This window comes from Panthera leo, chromosome E2 (assembly GCF_018350215.1).
Source record: "Panthera leo isolate Ple1 chromosome E2, P.leo_Ple1_pat1.1, whole genome shotgun sequence".
Classification (NCBI taxonomy): domain Eukaryota; kingdom Metazoa; phylum Chordata; class Mammalia; order Carnivora; family Felidae; genus Panthera; species Panthera leo.
Window position 1 is genome coordinate 19,931,918 of NC_056693.1, and position 20,385 is coordinate 19,952,302.

At 46.0% G+C, this 20,385-nt stretch overlaps 1 protein-coding gene and 1 non-coding gene across 6 annotated transcripts in view; both read right to left on the bottom strand.

Annotated features, from left to right (window-relative positions):
• Positions 1 to 1,176: 1,176 nt before the first annotated feature.
• Positions 1,177 to 1,250, bottom strand: TRNAT-AGU. The gene has a single exon. It is a non-coding gene; the product is annotated as a tRNA-Thr (tRNA).
• Positions 1,251 to 2,958: 1,708 nt separating this feature from the next.
• WDR88 (WD repeat domain 88) overlaps positions 2,959 to 20,385 on the bottom strand; it is a 45,343-nt gene continuing 27,916 nt past the window's right edge. For 2 of the 5 annotated variants that reach the window (XM_042920378.1, XM_042920376.1), the window contains exons 7-11: positions 15,426 to 15,613; positions 13,345 to 13,427; positions 11,734 to 11,802; positions 5,268 to 5,360; positions 2,960 to 3,367 (exon numbers count right to left, since the gene is read on the bottom strand). In XM_042920378.1, the coding sequence (XP_042776312.1) occupies positions 3,230 to 3,367; positions 5,268 to 5,360; positions 11,734 to 11,802; positions 13,345 to 13,427; positions 15,426 to 15,613 (571 nt within the window). In that variant the 3' untranslated portion in view covers positions 2,960 to 3,229. Of the gene's footprint in view, positions 3,368 to 5,267; positions 5,361 to 11,733; positions 11,803 to 13,344; positions 13,428 to 15,425; positions 15,614 to 20,385 lie in introns of all 5 variants that reach the window. The other 3 variants (XM_042920375.1, XM_042920379.1, XM_042920380.1) reach the window with 3 other exon arrangements.

A 20,385-nucleotide genomic window follows, 5' to 3' on the forward strand; every position in this document is an offset into this window, starting at 1 on the left:
CACAAGACAAAGAAATTGCAAAGATCCTGTGGCAGAAATAGCATGGCATTTTTAAGGAACAGGAGGGGTGGGCTTAACCTGGGCCTGTTTCTCCTTTCTGGCTTTGCTTATTGTCTAAGGGTGCTCACCCAATCTAGTGGCTTCAACGTCATCTGCTGTGTGCATGGCCGATGGCCACAAATGCTTTTCTCCCGTTGACCCTCCCTAAAACCCAGACTTACACCCCCAACCAACATCTCCCCTTGGCCACGAATGCTCAAAACTGACCCGCTATAGAGACGGGCAGTAAAGATGCGCAAGAGAAACAGCAACATCCCAGCAAAGACTCAAGTCCTGTTACCAACAAAGTCGTCGCTGATTGGATTGGTGACAAGGCGCCTATGAGACCCACAAAGCTTCAACGCACCTGTATAGGTTTTCCCTTGCAGTGCCAACTGAAAGGTTGCAAAGGGCAAAAAGTGATCCCCCCAAAACAAGAGAAGAAACAAGACAGTAATTACCCAAATGCATGGGAGAGGTAGAGAGAGATGCTGCTTCTGGAGTAGGTGAATTTGACTCTTAGGAACACAGGCTGATGCCCTACCTGCCATCTCTGCAGCTCTTTGGGACTGTCCTGTTGCGTCGGACATCAATTTTGTTGAGTTTGACAAGAGTGTTCCTGGGTGACTGTTCCAAATCCCCATGCTTCGCGGCACCCCCAGGGACTCCGGTGCAATTGCTTTGGGTCAGGCCCTCCAGCTGCGTATTTGTGCAGCAGCCAGAGCCGCGGGCCTCAGGGGTCAGCCTCCCACCTGGCGCCCGGAAGATACAGCCTCTGACTCATCCTTCCCGCAGCCCCGGGGGCACACTGACCGGGTTCAGCGTGGACCTCGCCAGACGCGCCTGTGAGATGTGTGACACCGATCGCAAGACTGGAGGGGGTGACCCGTCAACAGCTGGGGTGGGGCGCTCGGAGGAGGAATGGGCAGAGGGGGCCCAGCTCGCCCTGCCCAGCTCAGCAAGGGGAAAGCTAGCTCGCGGGAGCCGCGGAGGTCCCAGGGAAGGACACCGCCGCAGCACCGAGCCCGCTAAACCAGCTTCTCAGGTTCACCTTCATACATCTAAAGCGAGGGGCGCTGGGTAGGGCAGCAGAGCAAAAGTGCGCACAGGTAAAAAGAGAGCCGGGACGCTCGGTTGAGGCACCGCTGGGATTCGAACCCAGGATCTCCTGTTTACTAGACAGGCGCTTTAACCAACTAAGCCACGGCGCCGCCCGCACGAATACCGCGAGAATCTGTTCCCCATCACCATTTAGTCCCTCTGCGGTGCGCATGCGCACAAGTTTCGTCCGCAAGAGGCGCATGCGTGGTGTATAGTCCTGCCCACACCAGCGGCTGAGGCGAGGGGTTGGACACGGAAGCCGGAAAAGTGGGAAGCGAGTGTTGCCCCAGGCCCTGGAGCGCTGGTCTTCCCGGTTGCTGTGGGGTCTGCGCCGCGGCGTGGAGCCGGATGGCCCTGTCTATGGGGGGTGCCCGCGCAAGGTTGGGCTTTCTGCCCTCCAGACCTGGCGCAGGAAGCCCCCCGCCGCTGTCCCGCGAGGCCCAGGCCCCCGGCGTCCGGTCTGGGCGCGCAGCTCGCCGTGGCCCCGCGGTGAGCGCGCCGTGCATCCACCGATCTGGAGCCCTGGGCCCGGGAGCCTGCGGCGCGCCCCGGACGCACTGGGGGTGGGCGGCCCTGCCCGCTCCGGGGGCGGCATCTGCCCGCCTGCCGCGACCAGACCTTCGGTGGGGCCGTCTCTCCCGCGGGTGGGGGGCACCGCGGGCGCCTGAGCCGCCCGCCCTGAGGGATCCGGAGCTTCGAGGAACCCAGGCCGCTGGCCTCGGAGCACCGACACCGCACGTGCTGCCAGAGCTGGCAGGGTGCTCGCCTGCAGCTTCTTGGGTCTCCTCGCCCGGACAGCGCAGCCACCTCTTCCCAACACTTTTCAGAGGGCCTTCGAGCCAATCCATTCATTCACCCACCCGTGGGAGAGCCTCATCCGCAGAAATGTTAGACTCCGCAAGTGCATATGCGCAAGAAGATTTACTCCAGTATTATCTGTAATAGCAAAAATCGAGAAACAAAGCTATGTGCCCATCGGTGCGACACTGTTGGTACCTGCAGCTGAGCCGTCCTCCAACGCAGAAGGGGAAGCACTCCTCTGTGCGCGCTGTGTGCGGGAGGAGGGAGACCACTTAGCAAAAGGAATTCTCTTTGAAAGAGAGCGCGAAGTGGAGCTTTGACATGTTCATACATCATTCATGTGGATAAGTGGATACATACTGAACAGCCAGCCCCAGGGTGACCAGAGTCACCAGGGTTATGACTGAGGAGGGCAGCGCCCAAGCACGGAACCTGCCCAAATAGTGACTACAGGTTACGGTGCTCATGGGCAGAATCATTGGATGCCAGTCAAATACGCTAAATGAATCAGACCTACAATTAAGTATTTTTAAACAAAGCAGGGGCAGTGCTAACGACTGACAGGAATCGTGCGAGCCATAGCAAATGGGAAAGGGAGCCCTTCCTGTTTGTCCATGAAACCTTCTGAAGGAATTGATTTATGTAGTACGGTATGCTGTGGGAGCAGGAGGAGGGCTCTACATCTGCCTGGGCATTCTGGAAAAGTCTGGGGCGGAGAGGATGACCCACCCTGTGATGGAAATGCCCTCCGCCCACCTGCCTAACCAGACCTTCCTCTGCTCTGGGTGGGTGGCCGTCTGGGAGTATTAACCAGGGACGACCCAGAGTGCCTTGCCACACAACAGTCTCCTCCCCAGAGGGGACCCCGCACATCTTCCTGTCGTTTGACAGAGCCGTCCACAGGAGCTGCAGTTGCTAGCCTGGCTGCCTCACAGGGCAACACCAGAGTCCAGAATGTGTTCCAAAAATGACACCAGGAACACCAGGTCATAAAGCTTAGAAGGAGCAAAAATGCCTCTAGAATTCACACACATGCTTGTTCTCTAAAGGAATCTAGATTTATTCGTCATGAAAACTAAAAAAGTGTATGATCTCCGCCACCAAGAGTGCTGTGGAGCTGAGGCCATGCCCCTGCCCCTGTCTGATACGCCTACTCGGCCAGGAAGGGGCCATAGAGAAAGGTCCCTGCAGAACCCCAAAACCCATATGACAGGTGACCTGTGCTCAAGTCAGTCAACAGGCCCAATGGCCATCAGTCATCTGTGGCCGGGCTGCACTCCCTTGGCAGTCAGTCTTCCCCTCCGGATGATGATGAGGCCTCTGCTGACAAGTCTTTTGCATCCATCCGGCAAAACACACATTTGGTGACGGTTTCGGAAAAGATGTCACTTTCGTAGATGGAGAAAGGCCTGTCACACACTTCACACTGGCATGGAGCATTTAAAAAGAGCAAAAGGAAGAAGTGCTGGTCAGAGGGGACCAAGGCATCCAGTTAGAATTCTCCCACCAGACCCAGCCACCTGTGGCTGGGCCAAGGCAAGAGCTCCCTCTCCTCTCTGCAGTCTCTGCAGACCCCACAAGGGTGGAAATTGCAGGCCACTGAGAGAGAATGAACACAGGCTTCTCCCTCTCTCCCCCCCCCCCCCCACCCAAGGAAGCTGTGCAGGCACCGACCGCCAGGCTCATCCCTGGCTAGGGGAATCCTGGGGACAGGAGCCACAAGCCACTCGACGGTGGAGAGGACAGGGGGTGCGTGTCTAACCCCGTCCTGTGCCCTTTGCGGAGCACAACTGTGGGGCGGAGGAGCTATCCTAAGGCCCTGACACCCTGGGGACCTAACTTACGAAACCATGAGAAACAAGTAGGCAAGATTTCCAAACAAAGCAGCCATTTTTCCGGGTGAAGGTACTAAGCATCCTCCTCCATGTCTGAGCCAGTTTCCGGCCAAGGCACAGAGAGCAGTGGCACGGTGGCACAGCTCACCCGCCGTATCTCCTGCCCGCAAACAAGTGAGCACCACCATGGGGCGGGCTCTCAGACCACGGGCCGGGGTCTCTCAGGGGTCCCCACCACAGCACCAGCCTCCTGCAGGATGGCACCCCACCCGGGGCAGGCCCTCTGGGAAATCCGACTCCTGAGGTTTCTTATATTGATTTAGAGCAAGGGAAATGCAGAAGGCTCATCTTTGGAACAGCTTCAAGTATGTCTCTTTCTTTTCTCTGTTTTGCAAGAAAGAAATTTGATCCTTTACCTACCTTAGTCTACAGCATACTTTCCCATGGCCCCACCCCAAACACGACAGGGCTCAGAGGAGGCAGTTCTTGGAGCCCTGTCCCTGGTGGCAGGTGAAGGACATGGAAAAGTACTGCTCTGCAGTTAGCTTCTAGGGCCTAAGGGCCAACATGGCCACACGGGCCATGATGACCAGCTGGCCACAAAGACAAGGTCCATGTCGGTCCCCTCCCCCCACCTCCTTGCCCCGTAGTGCTGTTCCCATATTAGCCATTTCCAGAAGCGGTGGCTCCCAGCTGGGCCTTCTAAGAGGAGACAAGCCTAGGTGGCTCCAGGATTCTGAGGGAAGGAGGACTCCGGGCACGCAGCATAGACTCCCAAGCCTCTCATAGTGGCAACCAAGTATCTATACTGCAAGGCCCCCACAGGGACTGGCCTCTAGTCCCTGGGGATAGACTCTGTGGCCGGTCCTGGCTGCACCTGGTGAAGCAGGTGTGTCCCCCCTACCATCACGATCCTGCCCCAGAGAAAAACAGGCACCTGGGCCTCTATCACAGGAGGGCACTGGGGGGGGCCTGGCCAACGGGTCTGCCGCTGACATGTAGGAGGCCGACGCCATGGCCTGCTGTGTGCCCAGCCATTTCTCCTCTGACTCATTCCCCTCCTCAAACACCCGGGGCTCATTCCTGCCTTGCAGTCTCCACACTGGCTCTTCCGCTGCTGGGACGTTCTTCCCCTAAACATCTGCACGGCTCACTCCCTCACCACTTTCTGGTCTTTGAACAAAAGTCACCTCCTCAGTGACGTGTCTCCTGACCACCCCGTGAAGCGGCCAGCACCTCTCATTCCCTTTCCTGACACTACTCCTCTCCAACTTACTTACCGCCATGAGACCTACTGCAGTATTTTTCTTGCTTCTTTATTCATTGTCTCCTCTTTTAGAACATAACTTCCCTCAGGGCAAGAATCTCCATCTGTTTGCTCATGGTTTTATCCCCAGTTGCCCAATTAATGTTTATTCGAAGAACAAATTGATTTGTGGAGGAGACTAACGAACACCTTCATTATTGAGCTTAACATTACCCAATACCAACCTGTTTCACCTTTGAGCCCAGGGCCTTTTTGTACTTTATGACCAAAGGAATTTGGTCAATTTCTTCAATATTCCATAGTCTCATGGTCCTATCCTAAAACAAGTCAAACAGCAAAGCAGCGGTCACAAGATGGGCTCCTTCAGCTGGGAGGCCCCAGGAAGGCGCATCACATCCAGGTGAAGAATCCCACCCTGCAGAGAAGCAGAAGTAGGGTGACCAACTGTCCTGGTTTCTCTGGGACCATCCCACCTCTATGACCACAAGTCCCCAATCCCAGCAAACCCATCCCAGGGGGCAAAACGTCTCACTTTTCAGCAATGGCTGTGGAAGTTTGAGGGAAAAGGACAAAACCCATACTGTGGTCCCCAAAATAGGAGCTGAAAGCAAAACTATTTTTAATGCCAAATGGATACACATCCATAGGTAATCCATCTTCCATAGTTGCTGTCAGTTTTCCATGACGTGCAGTTCACGTTAAGTTCCCAGTAATGGGTCATCCATTACCGTGATTCACTCCATGCAACGTGATTTAAGTATCCAACTTAACTGCATGCATCTAATTGTGTTAACAGTCTGCCTTTGATTTTACCTACACAACTGTCGTGCTCTGTTTCAAGATATTGCTAGTAAAAATTTTTCACATTGTGAGTATTACGATCAGGTTTTCTAAGAGTTCAGATCACGAGAATAATTACAAGGCCAGTGCCAACGTGACGCAGACCTCGCCAGAAGAGGAGGCTAAACGACTCTGTTTAATGATGGCTGGACAGACACATAAAACTAGATTGGGGGCAGAGGCGAGGTGGTAAATACCCAGAAGAAAGCACACTGCAGGATGTGAGGGAAAGACTTTGTTATTGGGTATGGGGAAGCAAATGCAGAAGTACATGTGGACACAAAGTCTCACAAGCCTGGGATGAGGTGGGCAGGTTCTAAATCACCAGTTTTTTCATATCCCAAAAAAGACACCAATGCAAAAGAAAATGAAATGTCAGGCAACCAGATTGGAAAAGAAGTAAAACTATCTCCATTTGAAGGTTACATAACCTTGTACATAGAAAACCTTCAAGAATCAACCAAAAAACTATTAGAACTAATAAATAAGTTCAGTAGGGCTGCCGAATACAAAATCAATACGCAAAAACCTATTGTATTTTTATATACTTGCAATGAACACTCTGAAAATGCAACTAAATAAACAATTCCATTTAGAATCAGATCAAAAAGAAGGAAATGTTTACTAATAATTTTAGCAAAGCGAGTGCAAAACTTATAGACCAGAAACAAAAATACTGTTGAAAGAAACTAAAGAAGGTGTAAATAAATAGAAAAATATCTCAGGTTCAATGGGTCAGAAAAAGGTAGTGTGGCACGGGCATAAAGATAGACACACGAAGTATAAAACCTCACATTTATGATCAGTGGCCTTTTGGCTAGGGTGCCAAGAGCTAAAACGATGAAACTCTTAGAAGAAAACATAGGGGTAAATATTAGTGACAGAAGATAAGACAATGGTTTCTTAGATCTGATACCAAAAGCAGAGGCAACAAAATAAAAAAAAAAAACAACTGGACTTGATCAAAATTAAAAATTTGTGCTTTGACAAACACACATCAAAAAAGTGAAGACCTATAAATGGCCAATAGGCACATGAAAAGACGCTCAACATCATTAGTTATCAGGGAAATGCAAGTTGAAACTACAAGATACCACTTCACAACCATTAGGATGACCACAATCTAAAAAAGATAACAAGAAAACCCTGCCCACTGGGGAGGCTGTGGACAAATTGGAATCCTCCTGCACTGCTGGTAGGAAAATAAGAGGATTCAGCACTTGGAAAGCGGTCTGGCAGTTCCTGAAGTGAAAGTGATCAAACATACAGAGTTACCATTGTGACCCAGCAGCTCCACTCTGGGGTATAGGCCCAAAAGAATCAAACACGAGTGTTCCAACAAAAACTTGATCACGGACACTCATAGCAGTATTATTTACAATAGCCAAAAGGCAAAAAGAACCATTCCCATCAACTGATGAAATAAAATGTGATATATCCATATAATGGAATATGATTCAACAGTAAAAGGAAATTAAGTACGTACTTCTATATGTTACAACATGGATAAATCTTGAAAACGTTATGCGAAGTGAAACAAACCAGTCACAAAAGGCCATGTATTGTACGATTATATTTAAATGAAAGGTCCATAATAGCAACATTAGAAACAATAATAGAATAAATAAACAGTAAAACAAAAGTAGATTAGTGGTCCAAACTAACACAATGAGACCATAAAAGGAAATAAAAGGTATACAGATTGGGAAAGAAGAAATAAAACTGTGTTTGTTGGGGCGCCTGGGTGGCTCAGTTGGTTAGGCATCTGACTTCGGCTCAGGTCATGATCTCACGGTCCGTGGGTTCAAGCCCCATGTCGGGCTCTGTGCTGACAGCTCGGAGCCTGGAGCTCGCTTTGGAGTCTGTGTTTCCCTCTCTCTCTGACCCTTCCCAGCTCTGTCTCTCTCAAAAACAAACAAAACAAAAAAAAAACCTGTGTTTGTTCACAGATGACATAATGGTCTATATAGAAAATCCAAAAGAATCAACAAAAGAATTCTTGGAATTAATAAGTGATCAAAACAGAGTTGCAGGATACAATGTTAATATACAAAAGTCAACCACTTTCCTATATACCAGCAATGAACAGCTGGAACCTTGAATTAAAAGCACACTACCATTATTAGCCACACACCCCCACCAAATGAAATACTTATGTATATTTCTAACAAAATATGTATAAGATCTATGTGAGAAAAACTATGAAACCCTTCATGAATATGAAAATTCAATATTGCCAAGATGTCAGTTCTTCCCAATTTGATGCATATATTCAACGCAATCCCAATAAAAATCCCAGCAAGTTATTTTGTGGATATTGACACACTGATTGCCAAAGTTTTTATGAAGAGGCAAAAGATCCTCTTGGATTGTATTGTAGCCGATACAGTAACAAAGAGAGGGACAAAGTGGGAGGACAGACACTACCCAACTTCAAGTCTTACTGTAAAGCCACAGTTATCAAGACACCGCGGTATTGGTGAGAGAATAGACAGACCATTGGAACCGAATGGAGACTGCAGAAATAGACCCACGTAAATGTAATCAACTGCTTAACAAAAAAGGAGAGGCAATGCAATGGAAAAAACGATAGTCTTTTCAACAAATTTGCTAGAACAACTGAGTGTCCACATGCAAAAAAAAAAAAAAAATCTAGGCACAGACCTAACATTCTACTCAAAATGGATCACAGGCCTAAATGCAAATTGCTAAAACTCCTAGAGAATAACATAGGAAAAAAATCTAGATGACCTTGGGTTTAGCGATGACTTTTAGATATAACACCAAAGACATATCCATGAAAGAAATAATTGATAAGTTAAACTTCATTAAAATTACATTCTTCTGCTCTGCAAAAGACACTGTCAAGAGAATATAAAGAGAAGCTATAGACTGAGAGATAATATTTGCAAAAGATATATCTGATAAAGGACTATTATTAAAAATCTACAAAGAACTCTTAAAACTTAACAATAAGAAAACAAAGAACCCAATTAAAAATGGACCAGAAATTAAAAAAAAAAAAAACAAAAAAAAAAAAACAAAAAACGTTGAAAGGGGCGCCTGGGTGGCGCAGTCGGTTAAGCGTCCGACTTCAGCCAGGTCACGATCTCGCGGTCCGTGAGTTCGAGCCCCGCGTCAGGCTCTGGGCTGATGGCTTGGAGCCTGGAGCCTGTTTCCGATTCTGTGTCTCCCTCTCTCTCTGCCCCTCCCCCATTCATGCTCTGTCTCTCTCTGTCCCAAAAATAAAAAAAAATAAAAAAAAAAAAAATGGACCAGAAAGGGGAGCCTGGGGTGGCTGAGTCAGTTAAGCGTCCAACTTCGGCTCAGGTCATGAACTTGCAGTTTGTGAGTTCAACCTGTGCACCAGGCTCTGTGCTGACAGCTCAGAGCCCAGAGCCTGCTTCGGATTCTGTGTCTCCCTCTCTCTCTGCCCCTCCCCCACTCACACTCTATCTCTCAGAAATAAATAAACATTAAAATAAATAAATAATAAAAAAATTTTTTTAAAGACACCAGTATTCCTTGGAAAATAGTTGGTGAATTAATTTGGGGACACTGTTCAAATGAACATCCATTATCATATCATTCCTTTGATTGTTTTTATGAAACTGAGTGTGGTCAGCAGACCAATGCCCTCCCCACATCCTAAGCCCCAGAACCTATGAATGTGTTAGGTTATATACCAAAGAGGAATTAAGGTTGCAGATGGAATTAAGTGTGCTAATCAGCTGATCTTACAATAAACAGGGAGATTGTTGTGGGTTTCTCCAGGCGGGGTGGACGTAGTCACAAAGGTCCTTAAAAGTGTACAAAACAGTGAGAGGGATATGTGACTATGGAAGAAAGGAACAGAGAGATACAACCTTGTTGGCTTTCAAGATGGAAGAAGATGAACAAGCCAAGGAATGCTGGTGGCTTCTAGAAGCTGGAAAGGGTAAGGAAATGGATTGTTCCCTAGAGCCTCCAGAAAGGAAAACAGCCCTGTGAACACCTTGGTTTTCGCCCAGAGAGACCTTGTCATACTTCTGTCTCACAGAACTGTAAGGTATTAAATTTTTGTTGGGTAAGGGGTAAAGTGTATAGTGATTTATTATAGCAGCAATAAAAAACCAACACACTGAGTGATGTTACATGTCCTGATTCAGCGGTCGCAACTAAATGTCCTGTAGGAGATCAAAAGGGGAAAGCGCGGTCACGGCTGTGTTGGCCCCCTGCTGTGCGGAACTGTCACATTCCAACAACATCATACTTTGTACAGTATATCAAGCGATTTGTCAAATTCTGGAAACCTAGCTCTTAAATACTTTGATTCAAAAGTTGGAGTTTCAAATCACCTTCTTGATTTCTGTGAAGATTTTAATGAAAATCCAAAAAACAGGGGCACCTGGGTGGCTCAGTCAGTTAAGTGTCCAACTTCAGCTCAGGTCACGATCTTGCAGTTTGTGAGTTTGAGCCCCACTTCAGGCTCTGTGCTGACAGCTCAGAGCCTGGAGCCTGCTTCAGGTTCTGTGTCTCCCTCTCTCTCTACCCTACCCCACTCACACTCTGTCTCTCTCTCTCAACAATAAATAAACATTAAAAAAAAATTTTTTTTAAGAAATAAACATTGAAAAAAGTTAAGTCTTACATTTATGTATTTTAAGCATACACCATATAGCCTACAAAACTGAGGGACACCCGGGTGGCTCAGTTCATTAAACATCCAACTTCAGCTCAGGTCATGATCTCACCACAGTTCGTGAGTTCGAGCCCCGCGTCAGGCTCTGCGCTGACAGCTCAGAGCCTGGAGCCTGCTTCAGGTTCTGTGTCTCCCTCTCGTTCTGTCCCTCCCCCGCTTGTGCTCTGTCTCTCTCCCTCTCTCAAAAATAAACAAACATTAAACAGAAATTTAAATATGCATCGAAGACTTCTTTTAAAGTCTAAATAAACTGTTGCATGATAAGACAGAAAGAAACAGCATAAAATATTTTTATATTTTTCTTCAACAGATTTGTTTAATTAGTCCCACTATTAATTACTACTAATTGCTGCTGTTAAGTAGTCCAATTATTATTGTTTCAATAATAGCATTTACGTAACAGAGAAGGAAAAACACAGAATGAGACATAATTTCAAATAAGCATTCACTTTTCATACTTTGGTTTGCACTTTTACTTTTCTCCAGCTTTACTGAGATATAGTTGCCATAATCACTTCTCATATTTTCAGGTTAAAATAGTAACACGTAGGCACAGGTCTGGCAGCATCTGGGCTGGCTGGCTCTCTAACAAGGGAGCCTACTCACGGTTCGCAGAGTCTTGCCCACGGTCCCATAGACCTAGAAACCCCCAGACTAGAGAATGACATGGCTCTAATAAAGATCGGTGGGGGCAAGTTGGGACGCCCACTTCTCCTGTACTCACACCTGAAGGACAGCCCTTGGGACGCCCTGGGCTAGCTCTTGTGTGCCATTGGCATGGGAACTCCAGGACATAGTGATGCAGAAAGGGAAGACCCACCCGGGACCTCAGGGTGGTCTCTGGGGCTCACCAACACAACGAGCTGACGCTTTCCCCTCCTAGGCCCCCTGCTGGCTCTGTCACTCACGGGTCTGGGCAGGCCCTTCCTCCAACAAAGCTCAGAGGTGGGTGGTTGCAGACACAGAAATACCTGGCGACTCCCCACAGGAGGACAAGAGGACCTGCTTTCCTTGTTCCCAGCAGCTCCCTGGATGAGGGTGGCCTGGCTAGGTGCGGCCCTCACAGAGAGCCGGCCCAGGAATTTTGCTGGGCAATAACACTTCTGTTGACACAAATTCTCACAAGTGTGAGAGAAATTTTAAGTTACTCAAAGGCTGCCCATTTTTACCTTTGAAGAAGACAGGACCCGTTTCTTGTCATTGCTAATGGCAACATCTGTCACCCAGTCACTATGGCCCTGAAGAAGAAAAAAAAAAATAGAATTTTAACAAGGAACTGGAGGAAAAACCTTGGGAAACACAACAAAAACAGAAAACACAAAGTTGGGACCCCAGAGATGCATACATTTAAGAGCAACTAACTGTGTTTCCCTGATGTCACCAATGCCATTTAAGGTGGAACAGAAAGTGCAAAGGTTGACGATGCATGCATACATTACAGCACTGTGTGCGCTGTTCAAATAGTACTCTGGAGTTTAGCAGGATGGAAAGAAAACGACTATATTCCCGGCTGGTCCCAGAGCACCTCTTGCAGGTTTTTGTTGGCATTCTTCGTTCCAGGAAATACCATTCCTACTGGAGGTCCTGTTGGTGAGGGGGCTTTTGCTTCAAGTGTGGTTTGCTTCAAACCTATCCACTGTGGCTCAGGCAATTAGGGGGTTATTTTCCTCAGGTAAAATGGAGCTCAGAGGAGATAAGTTCCATTGCCAGCTCAGACCCTGAATGATGTCAGGGCTCTGCATCAACATCTTTATCATTCTTTGGCCTTCCTCGTACACAAAGAGTGGAAGGGGAGGCAATATGGTATATGATGTATATGGTATATGGTAGGAGGAGAGAAAGCAAGAGAGAAATTAAATTCCTGTGCAGAACAAAAGGACAGGAGCTTAAGGGTGGGAAAAATAGAGAGAAAAGAAGAAGAGAGCAACCGGAAAGGGGACAAAGGGACTTTTGAACACAGGGATGTTCAACATTTGGTTCTAAGGTGTTTATTTGCTGTGATGTAAACTCCCTTTGCCTCCCCCAAAACCCTTGGAGAAGAGGACTGAAGACAGACCAGCTCTGGGAGCCTGAATGTTGTGATGATCCAGGGGACACATTTGAGCCACAGGGAACAGAGGGACCAAAAATCATGGATGCAAGCATTCACAGCCAAACCACGAGACCACAAGACCAGGGAGCATGTAGATATCTTGGGGTAGGAGGCACTGGGTACAGAGGCACTGCTGTAGCCAATCCTGGAACTACCTGACTCTGGATTCTTGCCATGTGGGACAATCCATCCCCTTACTATAGAGCCACTTTGAGTTGAGTCTCCTCTAACTTATAGGCAAAAGCACTCAGCCGATGCCACCATTTTGGGGTCCATTACTTTTTGTGTATGCTTCGTTATGGGACTCATCTTTCTGTAATGTCTGTGGTCCTTAGACACTTTTCCACCTCTGAGTTTTTGCATTTGCTCTCACATTTGCCTGGAATGCCCTTCCCCAAGATCCTCATCCACCTAGTCTTTCTTTGTCATCAAGTTCTCAGCTCATATGCCACCTTCTCCAAGAAGCCCTCCCACTGTGGATTACTCCTTGGGGTCTATTTCTATCACATCACCCTGTTGTGGTTTCTCTCTTTCACTCATCACTGTCAATGATTTGTTTGTTGGTTTCTGGTCTGTTCTCCACAGAGGTGTCACCTCCAGTTGGGACAGCTTGGTCTGTCTCACCCACGGCTGTATTCCCAGCACCCAGCACCCGGCATGATCCTCTATCCGATGCTGACATTGGTACCTTCAAGGAGAGCTTCCGGTAGCCTTCTCCCACATCCCAGATAGCCACAGTCCTGTCGAGCCCTCCAGACACGAGAAAAGAGGCTACAACAAAAAATGACAAAGTTTCAGGGGGTGGGTGGGGTCATCTTCCCCTGCCATCTGCTTCTTCCTTCAGGAGGCCAAAGTGGGAGGAAGCATTTGTGAAGTGCCACCATGGTTCACTCCAAGGACGCTCAAACCCCTTATTGGTGTGGCTCAATGTCTCCCAACCAGTTACAGCCAATTCTCATTATTCATGGCAATTATATTCTGTAGTCATCACAAACACTGAATTAGTTAACAGTGAACAATTTCTCCCGGGGAATATGCAGGGTTAGGTCCCTGTGAGCCTCTGGTCACAACATTTCATTAACTGATCAATATATAACCTTGTTTTATGTCTGTTTCTGTTTAAACACACTTTATTTGATACATATTGTTTATTCATTAAGGTTAAGTTCACGGCCATCAGTGCTACAGCTCATGCCTGAACCAAGCTTCTCTGATACATGTGTTTTCCCTGTAAGGCACATTACCGCCTTCTTGCATTAGGAACACCAGACAGCAAGCACATCAGTATTGTGCTTGGGGGCTTTTTAAACAGCAAAGTCACACCAAAAAAAAAAAAAAAACCGCCACAAAATGCAAAATACCTGGGCACTAAATGGACTACTTTACAATAAGACAGCTGAACTAAGAAGGCAGAGGGTCACCTTGTTCAACCTCAGCTGGGAATGTGTGCATAGGCTAACTCACACTTGTCACTGCTCTGTGCATGTCCATAGTCCACGTGGCATCGCAGAAGTGCCACAAGTATTGATTTGAGAGTTACAAAGAAATTTTACCCAATATGCTAATTCACAAACACGGAATGTGTGAATAGCGATGATGTAAGTCTGAACCCCCAAAACAAGGACGGAAGCTGGTAGGACACCTCTTAATGGGGTCTGACTCACACAGACACTGCTTGTGAAGAGGAAGAGTTGTTCAAAGGCACTCTAGCATCTCTCAAGCCAGGCCCTGATTGCTTCTGTACTGGCAGGGTGCCCCTGACACACAGAATGAGCGCCACTCCCAAGAATGGAGGAGTCAAACATTTGGCTCCTGTGTGTCAAGAGTGGTCATTTCCCTCACTGAGGCTAGTGGCCTAAGGCTGCTTCCTGCCCTCACCCCTGTTTGCATCTATGCCCCTTCATTTGGCAACAACTCCCCAATTTCCCATGGGGAACACCCCTCACATACTCTTAGTCCCTCTGGTCAGGGGGTACTGACTTGAACCTGTAGCTCAAGGGGGTGGGGGTGGGCAAGTTACTCTCACCTAGCCAATCAGAGCTTCTCAGCCCCTGCTGAAATGATTGGTTCAGAGATGAGTGTGTGTCCCAAGCTGAGCCAATGAGAGACTTTCCTGGGACTTGTGCTGGTACCATCTAAAAGAAGGATCTCTCTCTGGGGCACCTGGATGGCTCAGTCAGATAAGCCTCCAGCTCCTGGTTTCAGCTTAGGTCTGGATCTCATGGGTTTGTGGGATCATGCCCTGCATCAGACTCTGTGCTGACAGTGTGGAGCTTGCTTGAGATTTCAGTCTCTTCTCTCTCTCTGCCCCTCCCCAAACTCGTTCTCTCTCTCTCTCTCTCTCTCTCTCTCTCTCTCAATAAAGAAATAAACTTTAAAGAAGAAGAGGAGGAGAGGGAGAAGGAGAAGGAGGAAGAAGAAGAGGAGGAAGAATAAGGAGGAGAAGGGTCTCTCTTTCTCCAGGGTTGGCTCCCTGACAGCCTTGTCTGAGTGTCTGGACCCAGCCATGCCTACTCTTGGACTCTTGGGGGTTAATAAATATCTTTGGCGGCTAAGCCACATTAAGCTGAGTCTCTGTTACTTGCAGACTTGTATCTATGAATGTGCCTCTTGGCTTTTTTGTTCCCAGTGAAGATAAAACCACTTTCACCATTGGCATTGTGGGAAATTGCCTCTCTATACTAAGGAAAGTCCATGTGCACGGAACAGGAGGACATCTGCCCTAGCGCTCTGACAGGTGTGAAATCCTTCTATGTGTTAATTACTCACTGTCTCTGGCAAAGTGGCAGGAGCTCACAGAACCTTCATGGCCCTGCATCAGAGTCACACAGGCTCCGCAGTTTCGAAACTCCCCTGTATGGACATTCCATATTTTTAAGGTTTTATCCCAAGAGCTTGTACACAGGAAATGGCCACTGAAGGTGAAACAGCAGTTAGAGATCGCACTGGAATGTGCCCTGAAACACAGATGGAAGCGTGCACACATCAGCACTACACGCCTGGAGGATCTGAGGACGCACCTGAGGGGAGGGGCGTTGGGGCTGCTCCCCGGTGACCTAACGGACCTCATTCCTTTGATCACTGCCTACCATGGCCCGGATCTTAATTGCTCTAGGTCACGCTATTCCAGGACTTCTCAATCATGGCGATACTGACATTTTGTGCTGGGTAGTTCTCTGTGACAGGGGGTTGTCCTGCACATTGTAGGATACCTAGCACCATCCCTGGACTCTACCCACTAGATGCCCTACACCCAACCTGTGACAACTAAAAATGTCTCCGGACGTCGGCAAATTGTCCACCGGGGGAGAAAATTGCGCCTGGTTGAGAACCACTGCACCACTTAGAGCTACCTGAGACTTGAGGAGAAGAGCATCTGAAAATCTGTTAGTGGTGGTTAATAGAAGAACAGCCCTTCAGGTTTGGGTCACACTTACCAGGTGGGTTTCTCCAGCCCACCCTCCACTTCCTTTTCTCCAAGACACGGAGGCTTGGCTCCTCTCCCTGGTCCTCCTCCCCCACCCCTCTCCTACCACTTCCTCCTTCCCTTCCCAACTACTGTATCTTTTTTCTCTCCCTCTCTCCTCATTTGTCTTCAGTATCATTAAAGCATATTTTAACGTTGTGCATTTAATTAATAAAGTTTTGAGTTATCCATTCTCAATTTTTATACGTCCTTTTTAAAAGGGGGGAGAATCTGTCAGACTTTTGCTGTTTTTGTTGTCTTTGTGATCTTTTGTGTTGTATTTTCCCCATGAATCTCACCTTCTGTTATAAACAGAGTTTTCAAGAGAACCTGTAAACATAAACAAGCATCTCTGAGTAGCCTGGATTATAAAATCCAGGAAAGCTTGGACAAAACTCTTTTCTAGAGCTCAGGTCAGAGTTTTGGACTGTATTTCAGTTCTTTGTAATGCACAGACCGAGTAAGATCAAAGGAGAAGAAATATCAACTCCTTAGAGGTGTCCAAGGTAAAACGTTCCAAATCCCTGTGGCTGTCAGGCTAAGAATCATCCCAGCATATACTGGAGACGGATAAAAAGCCGTCCCCACAATCCAGACACTGTTGTTGGGATTTAAACCAAGGCTATCTCTATTTTTCAGGATGGGGCTCTCATTTCCAATAAGTTCCACTTCTCATAAAAGATCATTGCACTTTGGGGCCCCTGGATGGCTCAGTCATTGAGCTCACTCGTTGAACGTCTGACTTCAGCTCAGGTCATGAACTTGCAGTTTGTGAGTTCGAGCCCCGCATCGGGCTCTGTACTGACAGCTCGGAGCCTGGAGCCTGCTTCGGATTCTGTGTCTCCCTCTCCCTCTGTTCCTCCCCTGCTCGCACTGTCTCTCTGTCTCTCAAAAATAAATAAAGATTAAAAATAAAAAAAAAAAAAGATCATTGCGCTTAGTACAAAAGTTTGGGGAAAGTGCTTGTATCGCACTTGTTTCTGGACAAGATGGAATCAATGCACTTCTTCCTATTCCTTCTGCTAAGTACACCTAACAATCTGGGCATTTGTAAAGCAAACGGAAGACTAGGAAAGATGGAGACAAGTAGGCAGACCAGCATGACATCTTGGGACCCAAGAATGACATATATATCCTATATATGAATGACATATTCATATATCCTGGACTGAATACTGGAAAAGCTTGTAACCCAAAAAACAATGGGGACCATTAAAAGGACCTCGAGAAAAGTCTGTTCTCCATAGCCAAAGGGATAGCCTAGCTAGACAGAAAACTTTTAGACACTACCCACCTTTCTCTAGCCAAACATTCAGGATTTTATGATCCAGACTACCCAGAGATGCGTGTTTATGTTATGCATCTCATCCCCACCCCTGTCAGCAAGGGCCCAAAAGGAACCTTGACGCAACACTTTCCAGACTGTACTGAGGTGGCATGTTAGAACAAGATTCTAAGACTGAGAGTTTCCTAATATAATTAATACACAACAAAATGTTGTGTACACAAAATGTACACAACACAACAGAAATCACTCATCATACTAAGAGCCAGAAAAATTTCCCTGTGAATGAGAAGATTAATCAACAGATGCTCAACACTGAGATGACACAGATATTACAATTATCTGACAAGTATTTTTAAGCAGCCACCATAACAATGCTGTGATGGACAATTATGATCATGCTCAAAACAAATGAAAAGATGGAAAGCCTCAGCAAAGAAATAGAAGATGTGACAAAGAACCAAATGAAAATTTTAGAACTGAAAAATACGATAACCAAAATTAAATCAGTGAAAAAGACAGAGAAAAGAATAAGTGAATATGAAAACAGAATATAAATTAACCAGTTCAAAAAATAATTGACAAAAAAAAAAAAAACAGCCTGAGGGACCTGTGGGACTATAACAAAAGATCTAAAATTTGTGTCCTTGGAGTCCCAGAGGGAAAGGAGAAAACAGTAGCGCTGAAAAAGTAATCAAAGAGACTATGTCTGGGGGCACTTGGGTGGCTCAGTCAGTTAAGTATCCAACTCTTGATTTTGGCTCAGGTCATGATTTCAAGGTTTGTAGGTTCAAACCCTGTATTGGGCTCTGTGCTGACAGTGTGGAGCCTGCTTAGGTCTCTCTCTCTCTCTCTCTCTCTCTTTCTCTCTCTCTCTTCCCCTCCCTTGTGCTCTTTCTCTCAAACATACCTACATACACACATAAAAATAAATTAAAAAGTAAGTAAATAAATAAAAACATTTTAAAAAAGAGATTATGTCTGAAATTTTACCAATTTGGCAAAAGACACAAATCTTCAGATTCAAAAAGCTAAGTGAAACTCAAGTGGGATGAACCCCAAAAAATCTACACCCTGACACATCATAATTAAACTTCTAGTGCAAACCTTGATCTAGGGGTCCTGAGTTCGAGCCCCACACTGGGAGTAGGGATTACTTTAAAAATATTGAATTAAAGGGGCAACTGGGTGTCTCAGTCAGTTAAGTGTCCAACTCTTGGTTTCAGTTCAAGTCATGATTTCACCTTGCAGAGCCTTCTTGAGATACTCTCTCTCTCTCGTCCCCTTCTCCCTTTCAAAATAATAAACTTTAAAAATTAAACTAAATAAACACATCATTAAACTTTTGAAAACTTAAGACAAAGAAAAAAAATCTTGAAATTAGCAAGAGAGAAATGGCATCTTACCTATAGGAGAAAAACAATTTGAATGGCAGTAGATTCTTCATCAGAAACCATGAAGATCAGAAGAAAGTGACATGACAGATTTCAAATAAATGGGGAAAAAAAATGTCAACCCTGATTTTTATATCCAGCAAAAATATCCTTTAAGAACGAAAGGGGAATCAAGACATTTTCAGATTAAGGAGAACTAAGATAATTTGTTGCCCTCAGAAGTATTCTAAAAGAATAGCTGAAAGGAATTTTTTTGAAACAGAAAGGAAATGGGAAAAGAAGGAAACTTGGGACGATCAGAAAAGAGGACGGAACATGGTAGGCAAAAGTGTGGATAAATACAATAGACTGCTCTTCTCTCTGGAGTTTTCTTAATTATGTTTGACATTTGAAGCCAAAAAAATATCACTTATTTATACTTACGCCCTGTAAGTTTCCAAATAGGTTGAGACTGAATTTTTAAAATCCTTTAGCAAGACCAGCTAAGATAATTTGCAGGACCCAGTGCATGATTAAAATGCAAGGTCCCAGTTTCTCCAAAAGCTATAGATAGTATTACCATAGATCCAGAGAGTCCACTCCTAGGAATATAGCCAAAAGAACTGAAAGCAGGGACTTGAACAGATATCCATCTGCTAATGTCCATGACAGCACTATTCACAATAGCCAAAAGATAGAAGCAACTCAAGTGTCCCTCATAAACAAAATGTGGTACATACAAATAATGAAATATTGTTCTGTCATGAAAAAGAAATGGAGTTCTAATACATGCTACATGGGTGAATTTTACAAACAGGATGCTACGTGAAAGAAGGCAGACACAAAAGGTCAAGTAATGTATGATTGCATTTGTATGGAACATCCAGTACAGACAGATTCACAGAGCAGAAAGTAGAATACAGGTTGCCAGGGGCTGGGGTTGGAGGGAGTGGGGAATTATGGTTTAACGGACACGGGGTTCCTGTTTGGGTCATGAAAGGTAATGAAAGACAGTGGGGATGATTGCACAATATTGTAAATGTAATGAATGCCAGTGATTAACTTTAAATGGTTAAAATGAAAATTTTACTTTATGTGTAGTTTACCACAACTTAAAAGATAACAATGCGATAGCCTCCAAACCACTGTTCACTTGAAATGGGTGAATTCTCTGCTGTGTGAATTCTATCTCAGTGAAGCTGTCAAGAGAGAAAGACAGGCAGGAAGGAAGGAAAGGGAAAAGTGATGGCTTCTGGGGAAACTGAATGGTTACAAGACAGGTAGGAGAGATTTTTCACTATATATCCTTTTGTTCCTTTTAAATTTTGTACTGTGTTGCATATTTTACATCTTCAAAAAGTAAATTACATATTTTTGAAATAAAAACATGCAAGGTCCCTTGTTCAAAAACTAAGAATTTAAGGACGTTGACAGCAGAGCATTAAATCAAGTGTGGGGCCCTCTGTGGGGCCCTGTGTAACTTCAGAGGCTGCAGCCCTGTCACTTGTCACCAAGAATCTTTGCCTTTATATTTTCTTGCTAAAAACTATTTCCAAAAAAAAAAAAAATCACATATTTGGGTTGATCAAAAATACCAATAGGGTG